The sequence below is a fragment of the Artibeus jamaicensis genome, unplaced genomic scaffold, assembly GCF_021234435.1.
Source record: "Artibeus jamaicensis isolate MK-2021 breed Jamaican fruit bat unplaced genomic scaffold, CSHL_Jam_final scaffold_3307, whole genome shotgun sequence".
NCBI lineage: Eukaryota > Metazoa > Chordata > Mammalia > Chiroptera > Phyllostomidae > Artibeus > Artibeus jamaicensis.
The window spans coordinates 6,478,331-6,494,797 of record NW_026522040.1 but is presented as its reverse complement, the minus strand read 5'-3'; the positions used below and the strand labels follow the sequence as shown (position 1 = coordinate 6,494,797).

At 38.7% G+C, this 16,467-nt stretch overlaps 1 protein-coding gene across 5 annotated transcripts in view; it reads left to right on the top strand.

The window, feature by feature from the left end:
* The window catches only part of NRF1 (nuclear respiratory factor 1), a 125,225-nt gene that overhangs the window by 58,561 nt on the left and 50,197 nt on the right, over positions 1 to 16,467 (top strand). For all 5 annotated transcript variants that reach the window (XM_053657069.1, XM_053657068.1, XM_053657070.1 and 2 more), the window contains exon 5: positions 8,431 to 8,571. In XM_053657069.1, coding sequence (XP_053513044.1) covers positions 8,431 to 8,571 — 141 coding nt within the window. The remainder of the gene's footprint in view (positions 1 to 8,430; positions 8,572 to 16,467) is intronic.

Genomic DNA, 16,467 nt, shown 5'->3' with positions numbered 1-16,467 from the left:
CTGTTATAAACCATAAATATGAATGAGTTAAACTCCCTTGCTAAAGACAAAGATTTTCTTTCAGATTGGAATAATCATCCAAATCAAAACCTAACTCTGTTTATGTGGCATATTTATAATGACTCACAAATGTTCGAAGTAGCTGCAAATGATACCATTAAGAAAGTGAAAAATGGGAAGATCCACAAAATGGGAAGAAATATTTGTAAGTCATATATCTGGTAAAGAACTTGTATCCAGAAAATATAAAGAACTCTCATAACTCAACAATAAAAAGACAACCCAGTTTTAAAATGGCAAAAAATCTAAGTAGCTATTTCTCCAGAGAAGGTAAAGAAATGGACAGGAAGCACATGAGCACTAATAATTAATAACCATGAATTAAGGAAATGACAATCAAAACTGCAATGAGATACCACTTCACACCTACTGGGATGACTGTGGTCAAAAAGATGGACAATAATAAGTGTTGGTAAGAATGTGAAGTTGGAACCCCCATACATTGCTGTTGAGAATGTAGTGATGTAGGTACTTTGGAAAAAAGGTTGGCAGTTTCTCAAAATGTTAAATGTACCACATGACCCAGCTCCTAAGTTTACCCAAAAGAACTGAAAATAAAACTTGTGCACATAATGTTCATAGCAGCAAAGCTTATGCACAAAAACTTAAACACAGTATTCGTAGAATTTTTGTAGTAGCAGCATTTACGTAACAGCCACAAAGTGGAAACAATCCAGATGTTCATCAACTGAACAATGGATAAATAAAATGTGCTTTTATCCATATAATGGAATATTAACCACCAATAAAAAGTAATCAAGTCTTGATAAATACCACAGTATGTGTGAGCCTTGAAAACATTGTGTTAAGTGAAAGAACCTAGTCATAAAACACCACATATTGTACGATTCCATTTATATGCAGTGTCCAGAATAGGCAGTCTCTAGAGATGGAAAGTATCTTAGTGGTTGCCAGCTCGGAGAAGGGAAAGGGAGGGATGAAGACTCACGGCCAGTGAGTATGGAGTTTCTTTTAGGGAGGGTGAAAATGGTCTAAAATTAGGTTATGATGATGATTGCACATTCTACAAATATACTAAAAAAGATTGAATTGTACACTTTAAATGGTGTGGTACACTGAATGCGGGATAGGGCAAAAGTAGGTTTGCAGTTTTAAGTATGTGAAACAGTTTATTCTTGTATTATTAGTTATTAAGTATTGTATTATTTTCCATAAAACTGCTGTAAACCTACTTTTGCCCTACCCTATAATGGCCCCTATAGATACCCAGGTCCAATTCCTAGAACCTTTGAGTGTTACCTTATATGACAAAGACGACTTTGCAGGCATGATTAAATTAAGGATCTTGCAACAGGGAGGTTGCCCTGAATTATCAAGATAGGCCCTAAACTTGTCACAGTGTCTTCCTTATTGATTGACTGCTTGATTGATAATTTTTATTCAATATGTCGAGCTGACATTGGTTAATAAACTTATATAGATTCCAGGTATATAGTTTTACAATACGTCATCTGTAGATTTTACTTCATGATTACCACCCCAAGTCAAGTCGCTTTCCATCATATCACAAATCTTTTTTTTGTTTTGTTTAAAGATTTTACTTATTTTTAGAGAGAGGGGAAGGGAAGAAGAAAAGATGGAGAGAAACATCAATGCAAGAGAGAAACATTGGTTGCCTCATACATGCACCCTTACCAGGGACTGAACCTGTACATATGCCCTCACTGGGGACCAAATCCACAATCCAGGCCTGTGTCCTGACCGGATATCAAACTCTGTCTTTTTGTACTGCATTTTTATTGTCCACAGAGCAGCATCCTGATCTAATTACAACCTTCTCCCCTCTTTCTTTCTTTCTTTTTTTAAGTATTTTTTATTATGCTATTATAGTTTTCCCAGTTCCACCCACCTTTATCCCCCCCGGCCCTGTCCCCTCAATCTTCCAGCATTTCCCCCCGCCACTTAGTTCATGTCCATGGGTCATACATGTAAGTTGTGAGTCCTCTGTTTCCTATACCATTTTTTATCTCCCCATCTATTTTATGCCTGCCAATCATGCTTCCCTGTACCTTTTCCCCCTATTCCTCCCTCCCCACTGAAATTTCTCCCTTTGATGTCCATTTCTCTGATTTTGTTTCTGTTCTGGTTGTTTGCTTAGTTTTGTTTTCATTGTTTTTCTCTTCTTTTAGGTTCATTTGTTGATAGTTGTGAGTTTGTTGTCATTTTACTGTTCATATTTTTTAATCTTTTTTTTTTTTTAGATAAATTCCTTTAACATTTCATGTAATAATGGCTTGTTGATGAACTCCTTTAACTTGACCTTATCTGAGAAGCAATTTATCTGCCCTGCCATTCTAAATGAAAGCTTTGCAGGATAGAGTAATCTTGGATGGAGGTCCTTGCCTTTCATGACTTGGAATACCTCTTTCCAGCCCCTTCTTGCCTGCATGGTTTTTTCGTTTGTTTTTGTTTTTGAGAAATCAGCTGATAGCCTTATGGGAACTCCTTTGTAGGTAACTGTCTCCTTTTCTCTTGCTGTTTTCTTTTTTCTTTAATTTTGGATAACTTAATGATCATGTGCCTTGGTGTGTTCCTCTTTGGGACTCTCTGGGTTTCCTGGACTTCCTGAAAGTCTCTTTCCTTCACCAGATTGGGGGATTTTTCCTTCAGTATTTCTTCAAATAAGTTTTCAGTTTCTTGCTGTTATTCTTCTCCTTCTGGCACCCCTATAATTCACTTATTGGAGTGTTTGAGGTTGTCCCAGAGTTTTGTAAGACTCTCTTCACACGTTTGAATTCTTGTTTCTTCGTTTTGTTCCTGTTAGATGTTTATTTTTTCCTTTTGTTTCAAATCATTGCTTTGAGTCCTGGTTTCCTTCCTGTCACTGTTGATTCCCTGAATATTTTGCTTTATTTCACTTTGAGTATCCTTCATTTGTTTTTTCATTTTTCAACCAAGCTCAGTCAGTTCTGTGAGCATGTTGATTACCAGGGCTTTAAATCCTCCATCAGAGAGTTGGCAGTCTCCTCGCTTAGCTCTCTTTCTGAGGTTTGGCTCTGTCCTTTCATTTGAAACTTATTTATTTGTCTTGGCATAGCTGATAAGTTGTAAGGGGGCAGGGCCTTACGTATTCACCCAAGCAGGACAACTCTAAGCTGCGCTGCCTGTAGGGGTGGGGCCAGAGAGGGAACATTGCTGCTCGCCTGCTCCTCTCTAGTGCACTTTTCAACAGACTCTCTAGTGTAAGACTGGGTGTTTCTCCCACCAGGGCAACCCCTGCCATAGTCCACAGCCAACTCTGAGTCTCGGTTTCCACTTAAGTCAGCCCCTCCTGCACAGCCCACCTCGCTGCAGCCAGCTCCGCCCCCATGGTCTGCTACATCAGCAAGGTTTTTCTGAGCGTCTGCTGCCTTACTGGTCTGGTTGTTCTGGTTGATTTTTTCTTTAATTCATTTGTTGTCAGAGTTCCATGAAGTTTGATTTTCTGGTGCTTTTGATGGTTTATTGATTTTAGATTGGTTGTCATCCTCCTTTTGGTTGTGCAAGGAAGCAAAGGGTTTCTACCGACACCTCCATCTTGGCTAGAACTCAGAAGTGTGATTTCTACCTTAATAAAGCTGTTAAAAATGTTAATTGTAAGAAGTTATGTCAGACAAATACCTACAAGTGAATCATGGATTGCAGTGTTAATATCAGACAAAGCCAAATTCTCAAGCCAAATAGGTATTAACTGAGAACCAGAGGTCATTTAGTATTGATAAGCAGTATAAATTTATAATGAACCTTTTATGCCTGAAGTAACATTAAGCAAGGCAAAGGATGTACATCAAAAAGTTAGAAATCTAAAAAAAAACCCAACAACTAAAAAGAAACCACGGTGATAGTAGTAGATTTTAATATCTTTGTCAGCTCAAGGAAGAAAAATATAAATAAGAATATAGAGATCTGAATAATAGAACTAATAAGGTTAGTATAAAAGATTACAGCCCTGGCTGGTGTGGCTTAGCGGATTGAGTGCCAGCCTGAGAACCAAGGAGGGTTGCTTGTTCAATTCCCATCTCAGGGCACTTGCCACATATGAGTGAAATCATATGGTACTTGTCTTTCTATGACTATCTTATTTCATGTAGCATAATGCTCTTTAGGTCCATCCATGCTGTCACAAAAGGTAAGATTTCCTTTTTTTTTTTTATAGCCAAGTGGTATTCCATTATAGAAATGCACCACGGTGTTTTTATCTACTCATACTTATGGACACTTGGGCTGCTTCCAAATCTTGGCTATCGTAAACAGTGCTGCAGTGAACATAAAGGTGCATATATTTTTTCAAATTAGTGTTTTTGGTTTCTTCTGATACATTCCCAGAAGTGGAATCGCTGGGTTTCATTTTTAATTTTTTGAAGAAACTCCATACTGCTTTCCACAGTGGCTGTACCAGTCTGCATTCCCACCAACAGTACATGAGGGTTCCATTTTCTCCACATCCTCGCCAGCACTTACTGTTTGTTGATTTATTGATAGCCATTCTTACAGTTGTGAGGTGATGTCCCATTGTGGTTTTAATTCACATTTCTCTGATGGTTAGTGACATTGAGCGTCTTTTCATATGTCTATTGGCCATCTCTATGGGCTCTTTGGAGAAGTGTCTATTCAAGTCCTCTTCCCATTTTTTTAATTGAATTGGGGTTTTTTGGTTTGTTTGTTTGTTTGTTTGGTTGGTTGGTTGTTTGGTGTTGAGTTACATAAGTTCTTCATTAACTTTGGATATTAACACCTAATTGGATATATTAGTGAAGAACAAAAAGGAATCAGTGATGGTGTCTGGGTGGCTTCACGAAGCCATGATTATTCTCTTCCTTTTTGCTCTTCTAGTTGGAGGCCTCCGACAACTCTGGAAAAATTAAAATTCAGTAGGACTGTTCATCTTTGGAGTGTGGATTTCAGATTTAAGATCGTTTACTGTTTTAAGAGTTTGTTGAGGGAGGTTTAAAAAATTTATTAGGCTTTTAATAGAGTGCACAGGATTGTTGTAACTAATGCTTGTTTAGTATGGCAGATTTATAGATAAACCTTAGAAGTAATACAGATTCTCAATAATTCTGTCAGTAACCCTGAGATGTAGGTATATTATTATTTTCACTTTGCAAATGAGAATACTTGCTCAGAAAGGTTAAATGAGTTGCCCAAGATTCCCCAACATCTGAATAATAGCCAGGATTCAGTCTTGGTAGGGTTTGTGTTCAAGGTGATAGAGACTTGTATCTCATAGGTTTGTCCAGGGTATTAATATGGGATTTCAAATTTAATCTCATTTTCTTTTTTGCTAAGATTTTATTTATTTATTTTTAGAGAGTGGAGAGGGATAGAAACATCAACTGGTTGCTTCTCATATGCCCCCCAATTGGAGAACTGGCCAGTAACCTAGGCATGCGCCAGACTGGGGATCAAACTGGTGACCTTTCAGTTCACGGGACAATGCTCAATCCACTGAGTCACATCAGCCAGGGCCAAATTTAACCTCATTTTCTTAGTTGTTGCCTTGTCTTCTATAGGGGAGGAAGTAGAACTAGCTTTCAGTTCTCCATAGTCCTGTGAAAGGTCAGGATGGTTGTTTAAAAACAAGCACTCACTGGAGCTACTACTAGCTTCTTTCTGGGGAGGAAAAGAGGCAGTTTAAAGGGCATTATTCTGGTACTAGTGAACAGCAAAGGTCACCTCCCCTATTTCCCTTCTGGTCAGACCTACCGAACTAAGAGAAGAGGGTAATCAGAGCAACTTGAGGGGGTGAGTGAGTGAGGGAGCTAAAGATCATAGGAATTAAAGTGAGAAATTGCATTTATATGTTCATATGTTTATATGCAGTTTTTTAAGAAGAAAGAAAAGTTATTTTCATACATAATGAAGATACAAATAACATAAAACACACATAAAAATACTTCCAAAAGGTTGTGACCAAAAGAAAAATCTCCTCCTGGATATTTTAATAGTACCTCAAGTTCAGCAAAACTAAATTTAAATCTTCTTCCCACCAAGAAATAATTAATGTCTGTTTCCAGTATCTGTCTCCATCATTCAGTTAGACAAGTCAGAAACTTAGAACCATTTTTGATTCCTCCCTCCTCTCTCCTTGATTCTACACCTTATTTGTTATTTTGTTCTCCATTCATTTCCTAAATCTCTTAAATTGCCCACTTTTGTCTATTTCCATTGCCGTAACCCTAGCCAACAATGGTGGTGTCCATCAGTTGTTAGCTAGTAGGAGTTCTCTACTTGACTCCCTCCTGTCTCCAGCCTCATCTTGCCCTACTCCCAGCTTCTCTCTATTCTAACCGCAGGAGGCTGTGTTCACTCTCTGCACAAACTCTGCTTCACCTCTCCACCAGACTTTTTTCGTATGCTCTTTCCTTTGATACGCTCTCTCTCTCTCTCTCTCACCTCCTTCTTCACCTTAATAACTTTGATACCTGAAGTTGTTTTGTTATAAATTACTCTGAAGGCTGCTCTACCAGCATTTTTTTTTAAATTTCAAGACATGTTAAGGAATTACATAGCACTGATAAGTTTAAATAAATGCCTGGATATGAATTCCTGGAATTTATTCACCCATAAAAATGGATAAAGTTGTTTGGAACTAGCTAATTGTTAATATATAGTAATAATCTGATGATTTACTGCCTTCAAGTGCCAAGTGTTTCCAGTACAATGAAATTTATTTTTTATTTTTTAAATATTTTATTTATTTATCTTTAGAGGGGAAGGGAAGGAGAGAGGGAGAGAAATATCAATGTATGGTTGCCTCTCATGTATCCCCTGCTGGGAACTGACCTGCAACCCAAACATGTACCCTCACTGGGAATTGAACTGCGATACTCTGGTTCGCAGGCCCGCGTTGAGTCCACTGAGCTACACCAGACAGGGCTTGAAATTTATTTTTATACTATTATCATTAACTTTGTATGGACCTATATACTAATATGAAGATACATTAAAATTCAAAGACCAGAACCTAGGCTCATAAGATTCAGGTTTTCTTTGGGTTGGTAGTATAAAAACTCTACATGGGATAGAGAAACTTGGAAAGGAGAAAAATGAAGTCTTTTAAAGTTGCCATGTCAACACCAGCTGCTTTATGTTACAATAAATAATTTGGTAAAAAATTTTGAAACTTTGTTTTTAATTAGAAACCATGATAAAACTGAATTTCTAGAATGATAATGATTCTACATGTTTGCACTATTTTTGTGTTATCCATTTTGTTGTTGACCTACATGGAAGGTTTTATAACTGCAAAGGTTGTACTTCATGGCCAGCAATAATTTTTACTTCTCCGCATGCTTGAGGGAGAGTCTGGGAATCTTTGTTTTCTAATCCTAATAGTGAAATACTTACAAGGAAGCGCATCTGGCCGATTGAGAGTCCAATCCACTTAGCAGAAAACCCAGGGCTCAAACATTGTAACTTCTGGACAAACTCCATTTTTCTCTTCCTGGTTTTTCCTAAATTTATGGCTTGAGACCTGAGTGCAAGTTTATTTTCTATTCCATGTTGTCACATTTTCATAATTCCATGGCTTCCTTGTTATCCCCAGAGGTTTTCCCATCCCCTTGTGCATTCTTGTAAGTGAATGAACCTATGATTGGTGGTTGGAGGATCCAGTGTCTCCCCAGTTTCTGCTCATGGTAGAAGAGTGTGTGTGTGCACAAATGTGCTGCTTAGTTCTCCGTCTTTAGAGAGACTTTTCACTAGCAGTGGAGAGAATGGACTCAGAACTAATATCTGGTTCAGAACTGGTCTTCTCAGAGCCACAGAGGCATCATGGGTTTGAACTTCACCTCTGTCACCAGAGTGTACAGAAAGGAGGGGCACCTGGCACCTGACCTGTGGGGCTCTCTCTGGTCATGGGCCTTATTAATAGTGGCATCTTTGACACCGGCTCCAATGGTTACCTTTTTTTTTTTCTCTGTCTTTCAGTCAAGCCTCTTGTAGACTGGAATCTCTCCAATCTGTTTGGTAGGCTTTGCAGGAAACTAACAGAAGTTTTAGAGACAAGTTTATGGTGATCTTGAAAATGATTGTGGCATTTAATTGCCACAGCATGGTTTTATCTAATGGCTTTGGAAAAGGCTCCATAATGAATCCCATTCCTGAGAAGCAGTATTGCTGTAAGGCCTTTTCATTGGCTCCTTTTGACTGTTGTTACCTATAATTTCATCATCTTTTCATTTAATTCTGTGCAGCGTGATGTCTTTGGAGCCAGTGGGTATTTTTATCTGCTAGCTATAGAAGAGTTTGTTCACAGGGCTTTGTGGTTGCTGAGGGAGGCCAGCCCCACCCACTTGCTGGTTGCTTAGCACCAACCCTCCCTGGTTGTTGGGCATCTTGTTTACTTCTGCCCTTAATTCCCCGCAGGTGCGTAAGTACAAGAGCATGATCCTGGAAGACCTGGAGTCTGCCCTGGCAGAACACGCCCCCGTGCCACAGGAGGTTAACTCAGAGCTGCCGCCTCTCACCATTGACGGAATTCCAGTCTCTGTGGACAAAATGACCCAGGTAAGGGGCGGGAAGTGAGGAGGAGACACAAAGACAAGCGGCACAGGTGTGGGTGGGCCTTGGATGACTTTTCTTAGTTTTGTCCTCAGTGATACCACCAAAGTGAAGTAATAGTAAAACAGGAGAAACCTTGGAAAAGAAAATGTCATGCCAGAAGAATGCTCCCCACCAGGGGTGTGGATTGGTTTCTTCCTTTTGTTGGCAGTTTTTACTTTCACCTGGGCCCTTGGGGCAGCTCAAGAAACTCTTAGCTTGGAGTTTGTTTGGAAAGGAGACTATAAGGACTTCAGTGCATCACAGTCAAGTGGGGCAAGTAAACTTTCAGTTTCTTTTGGGCTGAGCTGCTCCTCTGTCCATGGAAATTTTGAATCCCGCCACACTACTGCCAAGGAAGTCTCCCCTCTCCAGGGAAAGGGGGCAGAAAGCTCAGAAGGACACCTTACTGAGTCCTTGCTCCCCTCCTTCTTTTACAGGGCAAGTCACGATGTACTTAGCCTGATAAATCAGTACACGTCAGGAATTTTGCTGAGACTGTTTCTTTTAAGAACGTTTTAGCTTGAAAAGTGATAGCGTAATCAAAAGCAAATGCCCTTTTAAACCATATTTTCTCACCTTCCTTATTAATATACTCGATCTTGCTAAATCCAGTTGTGAGCTCCCTTTCCTTTTCCTGTCTTGCAGCAGCCTTTCACACAGTTGATTAGACTTCGCTATGTGTCTGTGACCTGCACGCTCTGAAATATCTTCCTACTTCAGTGGATCGTCCCTCTCAGCTCTTCTGCTGGCTTCTTTTCCTTTTCTCGTCTGATCGATGTTGGCATGTCCCAGGGTTCTATCTTTAGTTTCTCTCCAAGTGGTCTCATCCTGTCCTGTGGACTTTATATCCCATCTACATGCTGCTCAAATTCCAGCTAATACCACTGTTAGATCTTCAATATGAACATGCCCAAAATGGAGACTTTGAATCTCCCCACTGCACTGTCCACTCCAAACGGTGTCAGTTAATGGTGCCATTGTCCATCTGGTTGCTCAAGCCCCATCATAGGAGTAAAGCCTTGATTTTCCTGTTTTGCCTTCACTCCCCCATCAACCACATCTCATTCATTAGCAAGATATGTTAGTTCACCTCTGAAATTTCTCTGAATCTGACCATTCTTCTCAGTTCCCATCACACCCTAGCCGAAGCCTGTAGCATCTCTCACATGGACTGTTGCAGTTCTCTAGAGCTCCCTACTGCCACTCTTGCTGTGCTGCAGCCTGTGCTTGACAGAGCTGCCAGAGAGTCTTTTTAAAGACTTAAATCAGGTTCTGTCACATTCTTGTTTCAGTCCTTTAGTGGCTTTCCACTGTTTCTCAAAACAAATTCAGATTTTTCATGGCTTCTGAGGCCCAATATAATCTGCCTCTTCCATCCTCATTTCCCATTCTCCCCCCTTAGTCACTGTGCTGTGGCCAAACTAGCCCTCTTTCTGTCTGTCAACACCCAGGCTTGTTCTTTTACTTTCGCTCTTCCCTTTGCCTACAACATTTTTCTTCCAGATCATTGTGTGACTGACCTTACCTTATTCAAAATCCAGCTCAGGTATCACCTCCTTTCTTCTCCCATCTACTGAAGTTTTCTCTTCCCACCAAGTCACTTCCCACTACGTCCCCTTTTTTGTTGTCTTTGTAACACTTATCACCACCTGATACTATTTCATTAATTAACACTTATATAGTAAGTCCTCATTTAACATCTTCGATATGTTCTGCAACTTTAAGCAAAATGACATATAAGGAAACCAGTTTTACCATAGGCTAATTGGTATAAACAAGACTTAAGTTCCTGTAGCATCTCATTGATGTTCTAGCAGAATGACATTAGTCAAGGACCTGTTATACTTGTCTGTGGTCTGTCTCTCCAATTGGAATTTGAGAGCAGGGACTTGGTTTCTTTCCTTCACTGCTGTCCAGTATAGCTGCCCAGCCCTGAATAACATTCGTATTCTGAACAACACTCTGTCAGTATCAGTTTCATGAATGACTTAAGTAAGGGTCAGAACAAAAATGAATCTAGTATAGTGGGTAACTTGATTGTGAGTGTCCTAAGTTATACTTGGTACAGACAGTGATGCTGCTGCTCAGGAGGTGGCAGGTTTCTTTCTAAGTCTGAACTAGAACTTGGTCTGAAGGTTTACATTTTATCAATATGAAGCTAAATTGAGGTCTTTCTGTGGATCCTTGAAGGATCTCTAAATAATGGCTCCAGAAGGAAGATTATCTAAACCTTTTGTCCCATCACATCACACCTGCTGTTACTCTGTGTCTGCAGCTGTTCTGACTGGATGAAGAAAACATGAGGGGATTTTCTTTAACCCAGTTGATGTAAAGAATCCACCTTGTATCTCATATATAAAGCTGACTACGCTTCTGATTAAGAATACTGTGTTAGGTAGATGCCTGTCCTGTAATGGGCATATTTTCTCTTTCTCAAACTGAATGTGCTAGGTTGAAATAACCTGAGATGATTATAAAAATTGGCTGATGATCACAAAAGTTAGAGCAAACAGTTTAATTATTATGTTGGAGGTAAAACATTTGAAATTGTTTTCCAATCCTCCACAAACTATTAGCAAACTGGATCCAGCAATACATTAAACAGATCATACATCATGATCAGTGGGATTTATTCCAGGAATGCAAGGTTGGTACAACATTCACAAATCAATAAATGTGATATACCACATAAACAAAATGAAGGATAAAAACCACATGGTCATATCAATAGATGAAGAGAAAAGCACTTGATAAAATCCAGCACCCACTTATAAAAACTGTCATCAAAGTGGAAATAGAGGAAACATATCTCAACCTAATAAAGGCCACATATAACATGCCCACTGTCAGCATCATATTCAAGGGACAAAAATTACAGGTGTTCCTTTAAGATCAGGAACAGGACAGGGATGTCCACTTCCTCCTCTCTTATTCAACACAGTACTGGAAGTCCCTGTCACAGCAGTCAGACAAGGAGAAGAAGGAAAAAAGGCATCCAGACTGGAAAGAGAGGAGGAAAATTGTCATTATTTGCAGATGACATGATACTGTACATAGAAAACTGTAAAGATTCCACCAAAAAATGACTAGAACTGATAAATGGGTTCAGTAAAGTAGCAGGATACAAAATAAATATGCAGAAATCAGTTGCATTTTTATATATCAATAATGAACTATCAGAAAAGGAAATGAAGAAAATAATCTCATTCACGATTGCTTAGAAAACCAAAATACCTAGGAATAAATTTAACCAAGGATGTAAAAGACCTGTACTCAGAACACTATAATAAGTCACTGAAGAAACTGAAGAATAAATAAGCAGAAACACCGTGTTCATGGACAGGAAGAATTACCGATACTACCCAAAGCAATCTGTAGATTCAGTGTAATTCTTACCAAGATACCAATGGTGTGTTTCACAGAACTTGAACAAATATTCCAAAATTTATGTGGAACCACAAAAGATCCTGAATAGCCGCAGTAATCTTGAGAAAGAAGAACAGAGTAGGAGGAGTCACGCTATATGATGTCAAACTATAATACAAGGCCGTAGTAATGAAAACAGTATGGTGCTGGCATAGAAACAGACACATAGGTCAATGGAACAGAATAAAGAGCCCAGACATAAACCTACACTTTTATAACCAATTAATATTTGACAAAGGAGACAAGAAAGTACAATGTGGTAAAGATAATCTAGTCAATAAATGGTGTTGGGAAATTGGACAGATAACATGCAAAAAAAATGAAACTAGACCACCTTCCTACACCATACACAAGAATAAACTCCAAATGGATTATTAAAGACTTCAGTGTTAGACTTGAAACCATAAAACTAGAAAAACACTTAAGTAGTAAAACCTCTTGTGTGTCCCTTAGCAATATTTTTCTGATATCTCTTCAGGCAAGGGAAACAAAAGAAAAAAATAATCAAATGGGACTACATCAAACTAAAAAACTTTAGCACAGGAAAGGAAATTACCAACAAAATGGAAAAGACAACCTACTGAATGGGACAAGTTATTTAGGGTGGTACATCCAATTAGATGTTAATATCCAAAATTTATTTAAACAATGTGTACAACTCAACAGTTCAGTTAAAAAATGGGAAGAGGACATACAGATGGCCAGTAGACAAATGAAAAGATGTTCAACGTCACTAGTCAGAGAAAGACAAATCAAAACCTCAATAAGATACCATCTCACACCTGTTAGAATGGCTGTTGTCAATAAATCAACAAACAAGTGTTGGCAAGGATGTGGAGAAAGGGGAAGGAACCCTTTTGCACTCTTGGTGGGGGTCCCGCAGATTGGCGCAGCCACTGTGGAAAGCAGTATGGAGTTTCCTCGAAATTAAAAATGGAACTGTCTTGTTACCTGGCAATTTATCCAAAGAAACTTGAAACACTAATTTGATGAAAGCATATACGCACCCTTATGTTTATTGCAGTGTTATTTACAATAGCCAAGATCTGGAAGCAGCCCAAGTGTCTGTCACAGATGAAAAGGCTGTGGTACAGCTCTTGTCTGGTGGTTCATTGGTTAGAGCATTGCCCTATACACCAAAAGGTCGTGGGTTTGATTCCCGGTCAAGGATACCTAGGTTGTGGGTTCAATCCCCAGTCAGGGCACATACAGGAAGCAACTGATAGATATTTCTCTCATGCTAATGTTTCTCTCTCTGTACTCTCCCTGCCTTCCTCTCTAAAATCAATAGACATGTTCTAGACTGAGGATTAAAAGGGGGCAGGGGTTGTGGTACATTTACACAATGGAATAATACTTGGCCATAAAAAAGAAGGAAATCTTAACCTTTTGCGACAGTATTGGTGGACCAGGAGAGCATTATGCTAAGTGAAATAAGCCAGTCAGACAAAGATAAGTACCATATGATTCCACTCATGAGTGGAATGAGCAAAACGTTCTAATAAACAAAGTAGAGACAGACTCATTCATAGAGAGCAGCTGACAGATGGGGTAGGGGGTCATCGTGAAGGGATTGAGCAAAAAAGGAAACTCATGAACATGGACAGTACTGCGGTGGTTGCCAGGGTGAGGGAGGAGGGCATGGCAGGGAGGATGGTGATAAAGACCTGACGTGGGTGAACACACAGTACAGTGTGCAGGTGATGTATTGTGGAATCATGCACCGGAAACCTGTATCATTTTGTTAACCAGTGTTACCCCAATAAATGCAATAAAAAGGAAAAAAGGGAACTTGTTTTCCTTCTCTGTGAAATATACATTGAGGAGAGCTTGGTGCAGTGGTGAGTCCAAGGGAATCTGGTACTCAAGTCATGGATCAGACTTAGGGGTGTTTTTGTTTTGTTTTTTTGTTGTTGTTTTTTTGAGGCATTGATTTTCTTTATTGTGATACATCCTCTCCCGTCCCTTCTCACCACAGATGATGACTGAAAATGACATATAACTGGAAAAACAAACAAGTGGTGAGGGGGAGTGAGCAGGATGGTGAAAAACCTATCTCTCACTCCAATGGGAATTTTTGAACTTTGGGGTCCTGGGTTTTTCCCCTCGTGTGTGTGTGTGTGTGTGTGTGTGTGTGTTTTATTTTATATTTTCCTTGGATAGTTTTTTCTTAATGTGAGCCAGATACCTTCTTTTTTTCTAATTGATCCTAAAGTATTTCTCTATTAATGGTGGTAAAAGCAGGGTTTTTTTTTCCAAACCAAACCTAGTAGGCAAGGGTGTGGGAGTACAAGCACTTAATGCACTGTCAGCAGGATTGTGCTTTGCTACACGTTTTCCAGAGGGCAGGTTGCGAGTGCATATCACAAATTAAAATGGTAAGCAAAGAGGTATGTTCAAGGCATTAAATTTACAATAGGAGAATCTGGGGATAGTGGGATTGAATGAATTATAGTAGTTGTCCTTAAACTTACATGGAAAGAAGAGCAACTTCATTCAAAAGGGCTTAGAAGTTTACACTCAGGGAAATACTAGACACTAAAAATGGTTATTTGCTCTGTATTGCAGTGGACTAACACAGTATATTAAGTTAAAAACGGGTTGTAAAATAACATTTCTTTTGTACTCTGAGGGTTTAGAGCTTTATTTTTATTCTTATTATTTTTGTTTTGGGGGGCACTAGACTTTTATTTTTAAGGAAATACAGAATCGAGTTAATCAATCTCATTTGTTTAAAACATGCACACAAAATTTACCTTTGCATGTGTATGGGATTATGTACAACTTCGGAGGGGTGTACACCCTAATAACGGTGATTATCTGTGCATGGTGTATTTTGGATAAATTTCAATTTTTTTTGGTCAAATAAGCCTGAATTATAACCATAATAAGCTTTTTATAACTGTAGAAACAAAAATTTTTCGTATTTAATATTTAACTTAAACTTTTTAAAGTGCAAGTTTAATGATGTTTCTGCCTCGTTTTGTGAAAAGACTACTTTCCTTTATGTTCAAGGGAAATGTTGGCAGCCCTTTCTTCCTTTTATTTTTCTCTTCTATAGCTACTGTGCATTGAAAGACACACTGTTAAGTTCTTTAATCCTTGTCCTCCAAGTACATATATAATTCCTATTTAACAGTCGAGAAAGCAGAGCTCAGATATGGTCTCTAGCCATAAAGAACAAAGTAAGTTTAATTGGACAATAATTTTAGAGTTCAGACCATGTGGGTAACTCATGACATGTTTGAAGTGGTGAGACTACAGGATTGTAAACGTGCCCTGTCATAGGACTGGGGCCAAGCAGACAGCTCTACTGATTGTATCTGCATTGAATGCTGTGGAGATGACGTGTTTATATTGATAATCTTAACTTACAAATATGATTCTATATATGATCCTCGGGTGAGTTTCGAATCACCCAAAGAGAGTAAATTAAATTCAGCATACCGGTAGTTCTAATGTTACATATCCCATTACTTTAATTCTTTACAAATTAGAAAGTTAGCATGGTTTATTAAAAGTTGGAAGATCTCATCCCTAGTCCTAATTCTACTATATATTAGCCCTGGTTCTCAGTTTTATCTTCTGGAAGTGAGAATAATACGTGTCCTCCTACCTTATGGAGCCAGAGGAAGAAAAAATGAAGTACATGGGAAAGTGCTTTGAAAACTAAGGCATTACACAAAGGTTTTATTATTGATTATGAATACTAATTACATGTGTTACCTATGTTAACTTTTGAGTTACCCAAACATACCATTTCTCATTTAAAGTTAAGAAACACAGAATTTTTATTTTGCTCAGCAAAAAAGTGGGACAATACAGGTGACAACATACTGAAAAATTGAGGCACAAAGAGAGGAAACAATTTATGAAGCAAACTAGTGACATGAGATGGAATTTAGAGTCAAGTCCATATTGCCAGTGCTGCTATCTCCCCCTCTGTCCCTCCGCCCCTCCCTCCCTCCTATAAAACTGAGGTTGAGTATTTCAGCTAATCTATGCTAAACATTTACTGTCTTAAGGGACTTTTTTTTTTTTTTTTTTTTTGCCTTCGCTGGCGTGGGTCAGTGGACTGAGCATTGGCCTGTGAACTGAGAGGTCGCCGGTTCGATTGCCAGTTAGGACACATGCCTGGGTTGCAGGCCAGGTCCTCAAGTTGGGGGTGAGGAAGAGAGAGCATATCTCTTGCACGTTGATGTTTCTCTTCTTCCCTTCCCCACTCTTTAAAAGTAAATAAATAAAATCCTTTTTTAAAAAAATTAATTTTTTTACTTACTCTAACAACTATCAAAGTTGTCACCTAACACAAATTAAAATTACATATAACAGAATATCTTAAGTTCTGTGTGAACAGAATGCCCTCATTCTTTTAGAAAGCAGCTTTGTGGTGTTTTTTGTTTCTTTGTTGATGTCGAAAGTATAAATCTATAT